The 17,283-nt window shown below is 54.5% G+C and overlaps 1 protein-coding gene across 1 annotated transcript in view; it reads right to left on the reverse strand.

The window, feature by feature from the left end:
• Positions 1-17,283, reverse strand: part of POU2F3 (POU class 2 homeobox 3) — a 39,002-nt gene that overhangs the window by 13,702 nt on the left and 8,017 nt on the right. Inside the window, exon 4 of the mRNA XM_066203478.1 lies at positions 8,901-8,935. Within this exon, the coding sequence (XP_066059575.1) occupies positions 8,901-8,935 (35 nt within the window). The remainder of the gene's footprint in view (positions 1-8,900; positions 8,936-17,283) is intronic.

Here is a 17,283-nt window from a genome sequence, read left to right on the forward strand (position 1 = left end):
ATGGAAAATGATCAAAGCTCCGGAGCCCGCTTGCGTAACTGATTTGTGGAAGGTGTTTCATAAACATTTCATAAGAAGGAGAATTATGAAGAAAACATCTCCCAACCTGCCTGCAATTACTGCACAAACTCTTCCTTACCAGTAGGAAGAAGGGGAGAGGAAAAAAAAAAAAAAAAAAAAGGTACATCTGTTTTGTAACTGATCTGTGAACTTCTGGCAAAGGCTGGGCTGGTGAAAACATCCTGCAGACATCTTGCAGAGCGGGGGAAATTGGGGAGATTTCTCCCGAGCAGAGAAATTTCTCTCTGCTTGCTGCTATTCCCCTCAGATTGACCAGCCTTGGGTTCCGTGGTTGAAGCCCTCCGTGGGTTAAGCCCAGTTTAGGGATAATCTCAATGATTTCCCCCTTTGTCAGACCCTAAAGCAGCCCCAGAATCCTCCTGCTGTGCCACACTCACTGCTCCGTCCTCCTCCTCACCCAGCCACCAATTCAGAGCCTCCAATCCTCTGCCCAAATGCAGGTTTGGATCTCCCTACCCAAGCCCTGCCAGCCCTCTCCAGCAGCAGTTATCAGGCAGGAACCACATTAGTGGGAGATGGGAGACAGCCCCATTCATTGTGAAGCTCCTATTTAGCCGGTGACCTCTTTGAAACACATTTATCTGCCTCCACATCTGCCTTATCTCACAGTCAGAGCCGAGTTTAAGGGTTTGACTCACTCCCAGCCCTCCACGGCAGAGGGAAGAGGAGGATCAGGTGCACACAGAGGGTCTGGAGCGGCTGGCCCTCGCTGAAAAGCAACAACGCAGCTCTGAGTCACCCCAAAATACTCTGAGTCACCCCAAGGTGCTCTCCAGCACAGCAGGGCTGCCTCAAGCTGCCCCAAAAGCCTTTGCCTCGAGCCCAGGGAGGAGGTTTTGAGCTGGAAACAGGCAGTAAGCTGGATCCAAGGCTCCTGCAGCTCCCTGAGCCTTCCCACCTTCCGATGGCGTAAGTGAATTACCCGCACACGTGGGCCCCATAAAAATAAAAAGCACACTAATAATAAATTATGGCAATAGTAGTAATAATAATAATAATAATGGGCTTGCAATTACTATTTCCACATGTGCTATCCTGCATGTGCAGCAGGGCTGAGCAGACACCTGGGGAAGAAGGCAGGAAACCTTTACGTCGGTGCCACGATATTCACCCTGTAACATTTCTGTCCCACTGAAGGCTGGGAATTTTTGGAAGCTGTCAGCGTGACAGAGAGGAATTCAGCGTGGGATTAACTCCTGAACAGGCTCTGTCCTAAAGCTCAGCCGTGGCAGCACGCTGGAAAATTCAAATGCAACCCCAAACCTCAGCACACCTGCATCGCCCTACACGAGGCCTTTGAGTTTATGAATTGAGCTCTGATCTGATAGGGTTTATCCTCAGCTTCAGCTTGGGATGGAAATGGTTGTGCTGGAGTCAGAGCAGGGGTGGGAAGTCAAAACTTCAGGAGAAGCCAAGCTGCACGCTCGACAGGAGAAAACAAACAGCCTTTGTGGGCTCTCTGATACGGCTTTTCCCTGGAATTTTTGCTGCCAAACAAACAGGGAAGAGAGAGAAGTCCCCCCTCCCCTTGCTGTGCTGAACCTCAGGTGATCACCTGTGGCACAGGAGCTGGGCAAGGGAGAGGAGAGGCAAAGGCAGAGGTGGGAAGAGCACCTGCCCTGGCCGTCCAACACCTGCTCCGGTGGGAGTGTCCTGGCCAGGCCCAGAGCCTGCTGAGTGCTCTGTGCTCAGGGGCCACATGGCTGCTCAAAAGACACTGAAAAAAGCAGCTTATCCCTTTTACCAGGGACATTCAGGCCCGTGGGCATCCCCAACTGGGAGCAGTTTAACAACAGGCAGGGGGGAGATGCCGTTTTCTCGGTCAGAGCGGCCAGGAGCTCCACTCAGAGCACGGGAAATGATTTCCCCACCGTCAAGGCTGTGATTTCTCCCTCCCTGCCCCTTCCTCACCCCCTGCCCCAGCCTGGCCGTGCGTTGCAGCACTGCTCCCTGCACCTCTCTCTCTGTCTCCATTTCACTTGCCCAACTCCCAAACCTCTCCAGAACTCCACCTCTGCCCACACCCCCGTGCTTATCTGCTCTGCTCCCACCCTGGCCTGCATCCCTGCCCCTTTCCTTATCACCCTGATTTCACACACACCACTCCATGGCTTCTCCCCTGCCCTCCTGCAAGCTCGCACAGGTCCCCTGGAGCCCGAGCACGTTCCTGTTCCACTCCAGAGTTGCCTTATTGGGATTTTCTGGGCTGAGAATCTGCCCTGCATGAAAAATGTCCTTTTTTTTTAATTATTATTATTTTTTTTCCTCATGCATCCCTTGCCCGTGGGGAGGAATCTCAGTTCGTTCAGTTCTCCCTGTGCCTTCTGGCAGTGACAATGCAAACTCCTGGCACTGTGTGGGTATCCCTGGGCTGGTCACCCACGGGGACAGTGTCCACACAGTCCCCTTGGCAGGGACTCGCCGCCACATCCCACTTTTCGGAGGAATTAACTGGGAATCAGGCTGGGGCTGGCTCCATCCCAGCTCCACGGGCCTCTCCCGTCGGGCCCTGGCACTTTTTTGGCACCGGCTGCCACGCCCCAGGGAGCTGGGACAGGAGAGGAGGGATTGCACTGAACTGAGCAGAGTCATTAAAAGAGAAAAGGGAGAGTGAGGAAGATGGGACAGCATCCCATTTCATTTGGGGTTTCATTTGGGGTTTCATTTGGGGTGAGGGATGAAGTCCAAGGGTTGGGGGAGCTCAGAGCCAGCTCTCTGCTCTCCCAACCCAAATTCCTCAGGTTGGGAAGCAGGCAGGAGAGTTCCCTGCTGGATAAACCCACAGGGAGCAGCGCAGCACCTCTGGGGAGGGAGAAAGTGCCCTCTGATGTCCAAAATTAGAGGCCTTGCTTGGAACCCATCACCTTCCCCTCCGTGTGCTGGGACTTGTCCCCGTGCAGGACGGGTGCAGGGCCCCACCCTGGCTGGGTGGTGCAGGTTTGGGGTGAATTCTTGGAGCTCAGCAGATGAAAGGCCTTCAAGGACTCGGAGCTCTGCCCTCGTTAGTGGTGACTCGCTGGGAGTGACAATCCAGTCACAGCAGTTGGTGGCACTGAGCCCTCAGAAAGGCGCTGGGCCGCCTGGAGTGTGGCTGGCCAGGGACAGCCGTGCCTTGGGCTGAGTTTCTGTTGTGGAAAACGAGTCCTGTGACCCTTCAGACACATCTGTGAAACTGGGGCTCGTCCCCTGCGAGCACAGAAAGCGTTTCCCGAAGGACGAGCAGGGAATCTGCACAAAGATCTCTGTCTCTCCCTCTCAGACAGCTCTGAAACAGCTGCACCAGGGATTTTGCCAAGGAAACAGGTGTAGGAACCACGTTATGAACGGGGTTTGCCCTTTAAGAGCAGGAGAGCAGGAGTCTGGGAATGGACTGCAGCTGGATGTTGAGGAACGGATAAAATCCAGCCAACTCCGGGTTGCTGTCAACAAATTAATTCAGTGGTTTCAGTCCACCTCTTGAGAAAAGCAATTAAAAAGGCCAAATCCCTGCTCCTAATTGCATCCCCCTTCCCCTCCCAAGTTCCCCTGGCCTGTTTTGGAGTTCATTCCCAGCGAGCTCACCCGAGGTGCCAGAACAAACCCAGCCTGAAGAAGGGGTTCCTCCTCTGCATATCTGTCCTAAGCAAAGCAGGGCCAGATTTAGACACCGAGGACTTTCCCTGGAGCCAGGGCTTTCTCTGATGCTTTCCCAAAGGGCTGCATTTCCATGAGGAGCCTGCACACAAACAAATTTATGCAATCAGCCTGTCCCTAGGACAGAGCAGGGAGACTTCAAAAGGGAAAGGCCAGGGCAGAGCCGAGCTTAGATCCAGTGTCAGGCGAGGCAGGTTCAAGGCCAGCCCTGATTTCCAGCCAGGGGAGGCTCAAGAGATGAAAAGCAGATGCAAGACTCGGGCTGATCCCCCGGGGCAACGGGGAGAAGAGAGAGTGAAATCTGAATTGATCCCCAGAGGGGAGAAGGAAGCAGGATGTGAACCTCCCCTTGAGAGGAGGGCAGAACAGGACTGGGATGGAAATGTGGAGGGCAGACTGAAACCTGAGCTACCCACGGGGGGGTGGGAAAAGCCAAGCAGGAACAGCGATGACATCCAGGGAGCACATGAGATCAGGGGGAGGTGGGAACACGGGGAGGAATGAAAAGCTCTGAGAGAGATCCCCGGCGGGGAGGGAAGCCCTGGTGGAGCGAAATTAAATGCGCAGGGAGTTTTGCATCCCAGATATTAATAACAAACTACCCAGCGAGCTGGGCCCTTCTCTGCACCTTCAAAAGGACGGAGGGGAGGAAGAACTTGTCTGTGGTTGAGCACAAGACGATGAATCAGAGGATGGGAGTCCATCACCCAGCTCTGGCAGGGAGCAGGCCCCTGGATTTCAGCACAGCCCAATGTCCACGGGGCAGCTGTCCTGTGGAGCATCCCCTGATGCCAGCTGCAATCACAGAGCTCAGCAGCTTTGGGAAGAGCCAGGGAGTCAGGACACCTCCCCACCTTCCAGAGGCACCAAGGGATGCTAAACCCATTAGCAAGGAGCCCTCAGACGTGTGGGTGGAAGGTACCAAACAAGGTCAGGGTGTTCATTAATGGCACTGAAAAGGAGCCACCAGGGATTTCACATCTCGGGTGCAGTTTGCCCGCTTTGAATTTCTCACATGGCGTGCCTGCAGGACATCAGCTGAGATAACTCACCCTGGCGCCTCAAAGAAACTGCTGCAAATCCCACACAGAGCTCAGAAATCAAAGTTTCTTTGGGCAAGAGCAGGGAGAGGAGCTGGACAAGGAGGTCCGGAGGGAAGGGAACCCCTTCAGCACCTCCTGTGAGAAAGCAGGGCAGTAACTCTCAGGATGCTTGACCTGGTTTTAGAAAGGAGGAATTGTTCAACAGACCCAGCTGGGTGTGCTGAACAATTCCTCCCTTCTAAAACCTTCTAAAAGGCTTTCTAGGAACCCTGTTGGAAATCTCTGTCCTCACTACATGCCCTGATTGGTGTAAAGCAAAGACAGCAAGGAACAGGAATAAAGGACCAACAGTAGAACTGAAGCTGGGCCCTGCTCAGGCACCTCAGGGCCTCCCTGCCTGTCTCAAACCTCGCCAGGTCTCCCAGCCAGATCACCTTCAGATTGATGTGATTGATGGTAATGACAGGTTGGATAAACAAATGGCAGCCTGTCCTGCAAGGGTCAGGAATGAAAAGTGCCTGGCACATTTGGATAGGGAGCAGAGGCACGTCCTGCCCAGCTCTGCTCACACAAAAACCTGCCAGATTTATTTCAGGAGGGACAGTTTCCCTCCCAGCCCTGGAGAGCAGGGAGGGCCTGGAGAGGAGCTCTCATTCTCTCCTCCGGAAGGAGGAGAGCTGATCCTGCATTCCTCCCTGGACCAAGAAGGTCTTGCCATCACCTCCCTGCTGGAAAAGCCCTCCTGGCTTCAGCAGCTGTGCATCCTCCTCCTCCAGCTGCGGACGCACATCCCTGCGAGCTGGGCTCAACCCTCACACCACTCACACAAGCCCTGGCACCTCCCAAAGCCATCAGCCCTCCGTCCCTGTGTGTATTCCAGCAGGCAGCATTATCCCAGGGCTCAGCTCCAGACACCTGGCTCTCCAGAGCAGCTACAAAAACAAACAATCCAGTATTTCCTAAAGGCTGAGCGGGGAATTAAAACCCAACCAGGCCTGGGGAGACCGCAGCACCTGGGCAGGAAAATCTCCCATCCCAGCGCTCCCAGCCCGTGTCCTGCTCCCTTTTGAGGCAAACTGGGCTTGGATTTTGCCAGGAAAAGGCCGAGGCAATGCTCAGATCTGTCCCTGCCACGCTCTGGCCACCATCCCAACCCCATCAGCAGGGCAGATGTCCCTGTGCAGGCTGCCAGCAGCGAAGGTGAAAGTTTATTGCTGTGCCTTTGCATTTCCCTGGCCATAAACAGGAAACAACCAGCATTAGACTCGCTAAATAAAAAAGCCAAACCAGATAGGCAAGGCTGAAGATGCTGCTTTTTTTTTTTCCATCCACGCCCTTTCCCCTCTCATTCACATACAAATTACTGTTGCATCCAGGTGGGAGGAGAGTTTGAAGAGGGGAGGGAAAGGAGGGGGGGGGAGAGAGAGAGAAGAAATGTTTGCCAAATAGGCTGAGGGATCAGAGGCAGCTTTCTCATAAAGCGCAGGGCTGACCCACAAACTGCTAGAAAACCTCAAACTCCGCAGGAGTTTCCCTCCCTGCCCGTTTGCAGGGTGAGAGCAGCCCCGGCAGGGAGTGGGGAGGCAGGGAAGGAAGGGGTCTAACCAGGTCACTCCACCCTTCCCATCCCGCCTGGAGCACAACACGGGAGGCAGGCAGGCAGGGAGGGAAGCAGACCTGAAATGTAGGCCATCTACAAAGGCTGGGGGAGAGGCTTCAGCGATGTGAGATTTATGATCTTCAAAGTGATTAGAGCCCAGCGCTCCAAATAAAGGCAAAGAGAGCTCCTGCAGTCGGTTTGGAGTTGGGTTTCAAACCATCCTGCCCTGGCTTCGGGTGGAAAACTTGAATTGCAAGCTAACGAAAAAGGGGAAAAAAAAAAAAAAAATGGCACCCAGAACCAACCTCAAACCCCAAACCAAATTAAAAAACCCACCAACCTCCACCCCTAATGAAAGAGCACAGCACCTGATTTTACATGAAAACACTTTGATATTCCCAGCTCTCCTCTCTTCCTTTTTTTCCCCCGTCATTTGAAATCTAGTTGCTGAACTGAGGGTGAATTCACCGGCGGCTGAGGTCAGCCCTAAATGTGAGTGTGGAGCCCGTGTGCGCTCGGGCTCCTGCTCATTTAAGAGAATAATTTAAAATAATAGTTATTATTTTAAATAACAATAACTTTCAAATCGTAATTATTATTTAAAATAATAATGGTTTAAAAATCACTCTACCCGTGGCCTTGGGAGGGCCAAGAGAGGGAGACAAAGAGCCACTTGCACAGGCCTGTGTCCACTCAGGGCCTGTCCCATCCCCATCCCTGGCGTCACTGCAAACCCCTCTGCTGGACTCTGGGGAATCAGAGCAGATTAGAAATAAAATAAAACAATGAAACGAGCTGGTTCAGAGCCTTTTGCTGTTTAAACCTTGCTAAATCCCCCAGCTAAGTTGGGCTATTCAGGTACACAGGAATAAATGAATCGGATTCCGTGGCGCCGTTTTGGTGGGAGGAGAAAAAATAAGAAAAGAAAATCATAAACCCACAATTTCTTTCTAGGAGGAGGATATTTCTACTGCCTGCAAGGCTGGCATCACTCAGAGGAATCCAGGGGATGGTGGGTCAGATCAGCACGGGGTGTAAATCAGCATTGCTCCACCAGCTCTCCTCGATTAACCCCAGCCCAGCTCCAACACCTTGGTGTTGCCACGGGAGGAGTTTGCAACGATCTCCTGCTCATTTCTGTCTGCAAGGAATTTCCTTTTATCCCCCCTGGGGAGCAGATTGGATGCTGAGCCCGTGCTCTGGGGCTGCAGACACAGGGCTTTTTGTTTGCAGCTGGGGATTCCAGGATCCTGGAAGATGGCTGAGCGTGTTGGGACACCTTTGATAGGAGAGGGAAGACCCACCCAGAGCTGGAGCAGCCAAAGCAAACAAACCAACAGCAGCCTGGCTGACATTTGTCACGGGGAGAGCCACCAAGGGGAGCTTGGGGGACAAAAAGCCACGTGGAGAAGGTGCAGCTGCTCACAGGGAGCCTTTGGAAAGGCTTGGAGCCCTTGGATTTGAGGAGTGCACGTTGGAAGGGGATAGGCTGCTGTGCCAACATCAGCCTCGAGTCTGTCCATGGAGTTACAGCCCCCTCTGCGCTCCTGGCTGCAGCTGCCAGCCACCCTGGGATCCTGCAGCAGGGCAGCATTTGCCTCCCCAGACTCCTCTGCCCCTTCCCAGGGCTCCGTCCAGCTCTGCTGGCCCCAGCTCTGGGCTCAGAGGGCATTTCCCTAAAATCTCAGAATGGTTTGGGCTGGAAGGAACCTTAAAGCTCATCCCATTCCACTTTCCAGGGACGCCTTCCACTATCCCAGGGTGCTCCAGCCTGGCCTTGGACACTTCTCTGGGTACCCCGTGCCTCCCCACCCTGCCAGCAGTGCCCAGTGTCTGCACAGATCCGAGGACACCAGAGAGCTGTCACCTCCTGACGTGACACTCAGGGATTTTTAGAGCCACACAGGAAGATCTGCAGGCACTCCCTGAGCCAGGGAATGCTTTTAGCTGGACAAAGCAGGGGGAGAAGAGCACACACAGCAGGGACGTGGCCCCTCAGCTGCTCTTTTGGGGTCTGCTTGCCCCATATTTCTACCTGCTGTCCCTTTCCCTGCTGCCTTGCAGACAGGAATTTCCCCTGTGCACTCCAAGACCTCAAACCACCTCATTTTTGGTGCTGGCTGACACTCCTGAGGCAGCCCCGTGCCTTTGTCCCTGCACACCACGGCGCTGCCAGTGCCAGTGTCACAGCACTGGGGCTTTGGGGAGGGATTTGTACCCCTGACACCATGATTGACATGCTTTCTCTTTCTAAATGATGACATTAAAAAAATTTAAAAGCCAGAAAACCCCACAAGCAAATGGTCGTTTAAAGGAACTCTGCAATTAGCTGAGCTTCTGTGAATTAGGGAGAGGGAAACCAGAGGCGCAATCTGTCACTAGATCCCACGTGGGGAACTGGGAAGGAGTTCTGTGGTCGGTTTAATGGCAGCTTCTGACCTCACAGCTTTTATCTCTTTGCAGGAGCTGCGGCGTGATGAGCAAGTGCAAAACAGCCATTCCAGAAAGGAGGAGAACACCTGGCAAGCCAGGGAGCATCTTACCTGCCTGTTAAAATCCAGCCCATTCTGTTCACTCCCTGCAACGAAACAAAGAGAAAAAAAATCTCAGTATTAACGGCAGCACCGGCGGGAGATTTCCAGGACTTGGAACACACATGAGCAAAAAAAACCTGGCCCTGGGAGGGCAAGGAGAGGAGGAGGGAGGTGCAGAAATGGAAGGATGAAGGCTTCCTGCAGCGTTCAGGTGCTGCCAGCCTTTGCTGAGGGATAATAAACGTGCTCCTGCCTGGGAGATACCCGGCCAAGGGTGGGGGAGATCTCTCCGAGCACGAGGGAGATTCCAGCAGAGGTGAGCTGGAGGACAGCACAAATCCCCCGGGAAATCCAGGGCTGGCTGTGGGAAAGGGCAGCAAGCAGGTGGCCAGGGCTGCTCGCCCCGGGACCTTCAGGAGCCCGCGTGGCACCGGGGAATTACGGGATGTGCTACGGGATACCTGGAGGAACACAGGGTGCCGTGGGGTTGTGCTCAAGAGGCGTCTCCTTGATTCCAAAAGAGATTGGCAGGCACAGGGGGAAAAATCAGACAGGTTTCAGCCTGAAGGTACCGCACAGGCCCTCACTCATTCCCCTTTGATGATAAACATTCCCCCCCCTCCACCATCACACCTGCCAAATTCATCAGGAACATCACAGAGCCAAGGTTGTGCTCTCCACAGAGCCGAACGCTTTAAGGGATTCCACGAAGCTCTCGAGCTGCACAGGCAACCCCAAGACGCCCCTTTCCCTTTGCAACACACTCCCCAAGCCATTCCCTGCCAGTCCAGCCCGGCTTGTGATCAAGAGCCTGGAACTGTTCACATCCCACCAGGCACAACCCCCAGGCCTCCTGCTCCTGCTGTTTTCTCCAGGATAACGTTCCCCATGAAGCAGAGCCCCGTGCCCTGCGATCTGATCAAGCTCCAACACATCGTGTTTTCCAGCAGTTCAGGGCTCCTGCAAAGAGCTGGAAAGTGCTTGGGAGGAGGCTGTGCAGGCAGGAGGGCAAATCCAGCTCTCCCATGGACTTTCCTCCACTGAACAAGCCTCTCTCCTCTCCCAGCACATGGTTTTTTTCCATGCACAGACTATTCCCAGGTGAATCAGCGTGGATCCTGAGGGGGAGTGTGCTTGGTACAATTATCCACGGATGGCAAAACATTGGAGAGTCAGGGATAACAGAGCTTCGTGGCTGCTCTCTGCTGTCTAGAAACAGCCCTGGAGATTTAATCTGTGACATTTAAAAAGCACTGACTGTGGAAAGTGAGCTGTGGGACCGTGCTGTCGAGCAGGGCCACGGCAGAACGAGCTGCTGCCCCCTCAAACTGACTTTTCCTCACCCTCTGCACCCCAACCAGCTCTAAGTTTGTCCCTCAATTTGAGATCTCCTCTCTCCTTACCCTCTGCACCCCAACAGGTCTGAGTTTTTCCCCCTCAATCTGAGATCTCCTCACCATCCACACCTCAACCGTCTCTGAGCTTCCCCCTTAATTTGAGATCTTCATCTCCTAGCCCTCTGCACCCCAACCAGCTCTGAGGTGCCCTCCCAATTCTAAAATCTCCTCCATCTCCCCACCCTCTGCACTCCAACCATCTCTGAGCTTCCCCCTCCATTTGAGATCTCCATCTCCTCGCCATCCGCACCTCAACCGGCTCTGAGCCTTTCCCTCAATCTGAGATCTCCTCCATCTCCTTGCCCTGTGCATCCCAACCAGCTCTGAGCTTTCCCCCCAGCCTGGCTGCATTTTTTCCTTCCTCCCTCCCTCCCAGCCTGTTGTCTCCCAGCCTTTTCCCTCCCCCATCTCAGTCCTTTATCTCTTCCCCCGCCCCCCGTGTAATTCCCTCGCTGCTCCAACCCCCTCTGCTCCCTGTCCAGCTCTCTCCAGCTGCTCCCTCCCCAGGAATGGGGTTCATTCATTGCCTTCCAGCTCCCTTCCAGCCCCAAAAGCCAAGGAGGGCACATCCAGCGATGGGAATGCTGATAGTGCTAATGGATGATCGCAATCAGCATCCACACACCTGAGCAGGACCGCGGGAGCATCTTCAAGGCCTGCAGTTTCTACCTTTGAACCCCCCACGGGGTGTGTGAGGGGGGGTGTTTGATGAGGTCTGGAGGCAGCGGCTGAAGGGAAGCAAAGCCAGGAGGGAAGGAGGAAATAAAAGTTCCCAGCTGCTAAAATAGAACAGGAAGGAAAAGGTAATCTCCTGCTTTCTTGGAGACAGGAGCTGCGCTGGTGATGAGGCAAGATTCAAAGGGCTGCAGGGGAATCCCTGGGTCCCAGTGACGATGGCTGAGTCACCACCATTCACCCCAAAACTTGGAACCCGAGAGGCAGAGCTGGAACAGAGCCTCCCTGCACAGCCCCACATCCTCCAGCACGGCCTTTCCCCTCCTCTGGCTTCTCCCTCCCTCCACAAGCAGGTACAGCTGACACACTGGGACCTTTCCTTTGTCCCTTCCTCTCCTGTAAGTCACACACAGCATCCTCCACGTCCCTGCAGATCAACAGAGGGGGTTTGGGAGCACCCAAATCCAGGAACTCTGTGCCAGCTGAGCAAATATTCCCACAGCCTGGCACTGAGTGAGCGTGAGGGAGCTGCCCGGGGCTGCCTGGGCAGACAGAAGGAGCAGGAGGCACCTCCAGAGGCCATTCCTGCACCTATCTGAGCCGCCCATCTCCCTGCATCAATGGCCCTCTGGAGATGACTATTCCTCCTGGCTGACTCCAAAGGGACCCAGGGGCAACCAGCTCAGCCTCAGATGTCCGAGAGGGAGAGATTTAAAACTGGGAGGGGTGATTCCTGCTCCCAGTGGTTATGTAAATGGGAGCTGGATACACAAATCTCTGCAGGACCAACGAGTGTTTTGGGCAGATTCATTTGCAAACAAATCTGGCCCCTTTTTATTTTATTTTTTTTTTCCTGTTTCAGTAAATGTTAATTTCAAGTGATTGCAGCTGCGAGCCAAGGTTTGGGTGTGATAGGGATAACAGCTCTCCTCTTTCAGTTGAACTGTAACTTTCCTACAAAATGCTTTATAAAAATAGCCCCAGTTTCCTCCCAGTTTCTGTCAACATCAGGACTGGAACTGCAGCAGTCATTTCTCTCCTTAAAGGAACGAGCTGTTCAAACAATCTGCACTTAAGATTTAATCTTTCCTAGCTCCAGGAGATAAAAAGAAAGAAAAGTGTAAGTGGCAGCAGATTCTCTCCGCGGCTGCAAACTGCCAGAACTCCGCTCACTTTAATGGAGCTTCAGCCCAGCCAACAACTTGATTTTTGCTGCAACGAGCCAGACACAAGTGGGATCCAGAACCTCCAGAATCTGCTGGATCAGTCCTCCCCTTCCTGAAATTCCACGAGGCTGGGGAAGCCCTGGGATTTCAGTGGGGAAAAGGTGCTCAGGGCCAGCTGCTCACCCATCACCGAGGCTTCCCCCTGCCCTGCCTGGGCCTTTGGAAAAGCAGTGATAAGCTCAGCTGGCTGCCCCAGCCCGGCAGCCCAGGGTTGTGCCGCTCTCCTTGGTTCACCTGGCAGCTGTTTTGCATAGCCCTGGCATCAGATCTGGTGCGAGTTTGCCTGGGGAGGTTTCTCTGGGGATGGGAGCAGCTCACAAGTTCCGGGCAGCTTCCCCCACCCCACAACCCGTTCCCCCCTGGAAAAGCCGAGGGATCCACGGGGAGCAGAGCTGCAGAGCCAGTCCAGCCCCGGAGGATAAAAGCACCTTAATGGGGGGGAAAAGTCAAATCAGGGTGGCCTTCATCTTCACACGGGCAGGTGTCACCTGCGGGGAGTGACACTTCTCACCCGGCCACACCGACAGGGCTGGTGGCTGGGACTCTGAGCTCACCCCACGCTCAGGAGGGGCAGGGGGATGAGGAGGTGATCCCAGCCTCCAGCAGGTGCTGGGGAATTCCTGCAGGGAATCAGGAGGGGAATGGGCAGCAGTGCCAGGCAGACACACCAGGCAGGGGGCTCGGCTGCCGGGGCTGAGGTCTCTGAAACTTGGGGGTGCCAATTGCTCCAGGCTCCCTTTGCAGCCGTGCAGAGGAAGCAGCAGCTTCCAGAGGGCAATTCACGGGGATGAATCTCCCTCCGGAGATCCCTGTTCCCATCAGGGACTGCCTGCGGTGAGCAGGTCAGGCTGCAGCCTCCGAGGATCGAGTATGGAAAAATTAAGATTAATCTCCCCTATCCTGGAGATTTTTGCACTCCATCTGAGGAAGCGCATCGCCACGGGAGATTGGCTGGGTGCAGGGTGCCTTTCAAGGGGGCATTTCTGATAAATCCACCCCTTCAAATCTCTCGCCTCCAACAAGGTGTGAAGTGAAGAGATGCCCAAGGTAGAGAGAAGAGTGGCAATTACTGTAACTACAACCAGAACTTGCCCCACAAGCTGTGAATGAAGCCAAATGCTCACCTGCACTGCAGGAATGAGCAAAGCAAGATACTCGGCACGGAATACTCCTCAGCATTCCCACTGTCTTTGGAAATTCAGGCAAAAAAACCAAGGCACGGCCTTCACGCTGCCGCTCCCAGCAGCCGCCCCAGCGACCTCCCCAGGGCCAGCAGGAGGCCCTGAATGCTGGCTGCTGCCCTCAGTCACCTTTTCCCCACGGAGTGGCCACCCCTGATTCCCCCCAGCTGCTCCCACCAGCTCTGGGGGGAGCGGGAGCTGCAGCTGGGCAGGCCCCAGTCAATTCCCTGCCTTCCCACATGCCCTGCTGGGATGCTCGGTGCTCCCAAGGCACTTAAAAAGTGATTTTTGAAGTGTGAGCAGGATGGAGGGGGGGTTTTGAGGCAGCCAGGGCTGCAGTTTTAATCTGAACTCTTTGCTCCCGAGACATAAAAACCCCAAACCATGGGGAGCATCTCCATGGGAAAGCCAAGGCTGGTGAGCAAAAAGTGAATCTTGTGCTGACTCAGACAGCTCCAGACTCCAGGGGAAGCTTTCACTGAACACTCGAGTGCTTCATTTGCCTGGGCAGCCCTGGGTTACAGAAATGCCTTCCCTTCGTCAGCAGTGCCTCCGAGAAACCCCGGCCCCGGGTCCCTCTGCAGCCCCTTCGTGTGGGGCAGGAGAGCAGGACAGGAGTGTGGGAGACCTGGGCACCTTCCAGGAGGAAACCCGAGGGCAGCAGTTGTTCCCACGGAAAACATTTCACCTGCAGGTGCTGGGAGAGGGCAAGTCTCTTCTGCTAGACCAGAGGCAAGAGGCAGATCAGACCAGCTCTTCTTTGCCCCTCTAATTCAAGTCAAACCAGCCTTTTGTTCCCCTTTTCCCCTCCCCATCCTTTTTTATCCTCTTCCATAATGGGATGTTTAAGAAAGAAAAATAAAATAAAATAAAATAAAAAATAAAATAACCCAACCTCAAACCCTAATCACCTTCATTTGAATTTCAAATATCCCCCTCCTGGCCTCCCCCACGCCCCAACTGACTCGGAGCTGGGAATATGGAAATTTCTCCTGCTTGCCTTAAATGTGGCTGTGCTATGAAAATCACCAGCCTTATGCAAATCCCCGGCAGCCCGGATTGCCATAGCAACCAGCTGTTTCCAGCCCAACTGCTGCAGCTTTCATTTACCCGGGCCTTGTCCTGGGGCTGTGCGTGGCTGCAGGGGGAAGAGAGCAGAGAGAATCCTGGAGGCTTTGAGGAAAGTTTCACCAGGGAGAGCCAGCCTTGGGGAGCAAAGGCGTAGCCCAGGACTGAGCTCAGCGTGGGGCCGGGAGAGGCCAAGTTTCCTCAAAAGACTTTGGCCTGGCAGAGGTGCTCGCAGCCCGAGCTGAGGAGGGAACAACGAAAGGCAGAAGGGAAAAAAAAAAAGCTCCCAGAAAGAAGAAAAAAAAAATAAAATTTTTAAAAATATTAATAATAATTAAAAAACCCAGCTGGGAGCCAGCAGGGGCTGAGCACCCCGCAGGCCAACCTGCCAGCCCTTACCTCTGCTGGATCCTTTCCCCTCAGTCAGGGGCTGACACAGAGGCCAGAACCCCCAGACTTTATCCCAACATGATCCATCACCTTCCAAAGAGACTCTGCCCCGTGGGACGCCCCAAACAGCCTCACTGCCGGAGGCCAGCAGAGGTCAGGGCGCCGTGCTGCCCATCCCGGGGCTCCGCAGCACCTGCAGACACCTCACACCGCGCACAAAGGTGTGGCGACAGAGCTGCACTCTCACCTCAGCTCAGTGCGTGGCACAGGCAGAGCGAGGCAGAGTCTCGGATTTTCCCTCTGCCCTGACACGGGTTTAATGCAAAATGCAGCGGCACTGGGAGGGGATTGCGCCGGGCTGCAGGAGCTGGTGTCCGCTTTCAGAGCTGCCCTGGCTCCGTGCTGGGCTGTCCCGGGCTCGCACCTTGCCACAGGCTGGGGATGAAGGGGAAGAATGGCACCCACAGCGATGGGTGTCACAGCAGGGCCCCTCACAAGGGACACTCGGGAGACACTCACAGCCCCCTCAGTGCTTGGTTTTCCTGAGGTTTAAAGGGAAAGGGTCTTTAAAGAGAGAAGATTCCTGCATTAGTGCTCTCCACAGGGGAGACTGAGGGCAGAATTCACGGGTGTGTGAGGGGCAGCTCCAGTCTCTGCTCCCTGTGACCCAGGGAACGGCTGGAGCTGGGTCAGGGGAGGTTTGGGATGGAGCTCAGGGAAAGGTTCTGCCCCCGGAGGGTGCTGGCACTGCCCAGGCTCCCCAGGGAATGGGCACGGCCCCAGGGCTGCCAGAGCTCCAGGAGGGGTTGGACACTGCTCACAGGGATTTGGGGGTGTCTGAGCAGGGCCAGGAGCTGCATGGGATGATCCTGTGGGATCCTAAAGCACTCAGAGCAGTTACCCAGGCTGCGAGGGGGAGCTGACCCTGCTCGCATGGCCACCAAGAGCCCAGAGCGCCACCAGCCCAGCCACCCTTGTGTCCCCATCCCCTCCAGCTCCCGGGCTCAGCCACACAGTCACAGAATCCCAGAATGACCAGGTTGGAAGAGACCTCCAAGGTCATCGAGTCCAACCCAGCCCTGACACCTCAACTAAACCCTGGCCCCGAGTGCCACATCCAATCTATCCTTAAACACACCCAGGGACGGTGACTCCACCACTCCCCGGGCAGACCATTCCAATACTTTATCACCCTTTCCTTAAAAACCTTTTTCCTGACATCCAGTTTAAACTTCTCTTGACACAGACAATCCCCCATCGCAGAAGCCAACCAAACCCTCCCGAATTCCAATACTTTATCACCTTTTCAGTAAAAATCTTTTTCCTTACATCCAACCTAAACTTCCCTTGGTGCAGCCAATCTCCCCATCCTAGGGGCCACCCAAACCCACCCCAATTCCAATAATTAATCACCCTTTCTACAAAAAAACTTTTCCCTGACATCCAACTTCAACTTTTTTTTTTTTTTTTGGCACAGTCAATCCCCCATCCCAAAGCCCTTCCGAATTTCATTACTTTATCACCTCTTCAGCAAAAAAACATTTTCCTAAAATCCAATTTAAACTTCTCTCGGCAGAGCCAATCCCCCCACTGCCAGAGGCACCCCGACCCACCGCACGGGGCAGCAGGGCTGTCCTGTAGGGCACATATGGGGTCCCATAGGGCACCCCACATCCCCCCCAGACCGGGCTGCCCAGCACACCCCACCCCGGGCCGCTGGCAGGGCTGGGCTCCCCGGGTTACAGGGTGGGGAGGGAAGATGCTGGCGCTGCCTGCAGCTATTCCCTTCCCCGTGCTCGTGTTTGAAGCGCTTCCCTATCGCCCTTTTTGTAAAAGCTTTGGCTTCCCCCCCATAGCCTCAACAGATGAAATCAAAGGGAAGTAGCTCGGCTTGGTGTAACCTGTTTTGATGGAGGAGATAAGCGGGGAACAAGTGTCTGACACAAACAAACAGACAGACAGGGGCAAGTCCCACCTCAGCGTTCTGTTGCATCAGATACCGAGGGCTTAGATAAACCACAAGAAGGGGGAGATCTCTGCCCCCGGGGCTGCACGACCAGGGGCGACACTCGGCACTGCCAAGCCCCCACAGTTCCCATCAAAAAAATCAGCTGGCATGGCTTTCATCAGTTTAAAAAAGATGAAAAGAGCTCCGAGCCAAGCAGAGAACTCGCTGCTCCTCATTACCCCCCATGGAGGCTCGCTGGGAGCCCAGCCCCGGTGCCAAGGCTGGGATCACGCAGGGAAAAGGGGAAAAGGACCCTAAAAGCAGAGGGATAATCCCTGATCAGCCTGGCCCCCATCCGCGGGGTGATGGGGAAGGCAAACCAACCCTCGTGGTGCCTGTCGCCCCTCACACACATGATTAAAAACAATTCCGAGCCGAAGTATAGGAAGGGTTAATGTTCATAGGGCTGGGCAGTGAAAACCCTTAGAAATCATTATTTTTAAAATA

This window comes from Chamaea fasciata, unplaced genomic scaffold (genome assembly GCF_029207755.1).
Source record: "Chamaea fasciata isolate MVZ Bird 193981 ecotype frontalis unplaced genomic scaffold, bChaFas1.0.hap1 SCAF_24, whole genome shotgun sequence".
NCBI lineage: Eukaryota > Metazoa > Chordata > Aves > Passeriformes > Sylviidae > Chamaea > Chamaea fasciata.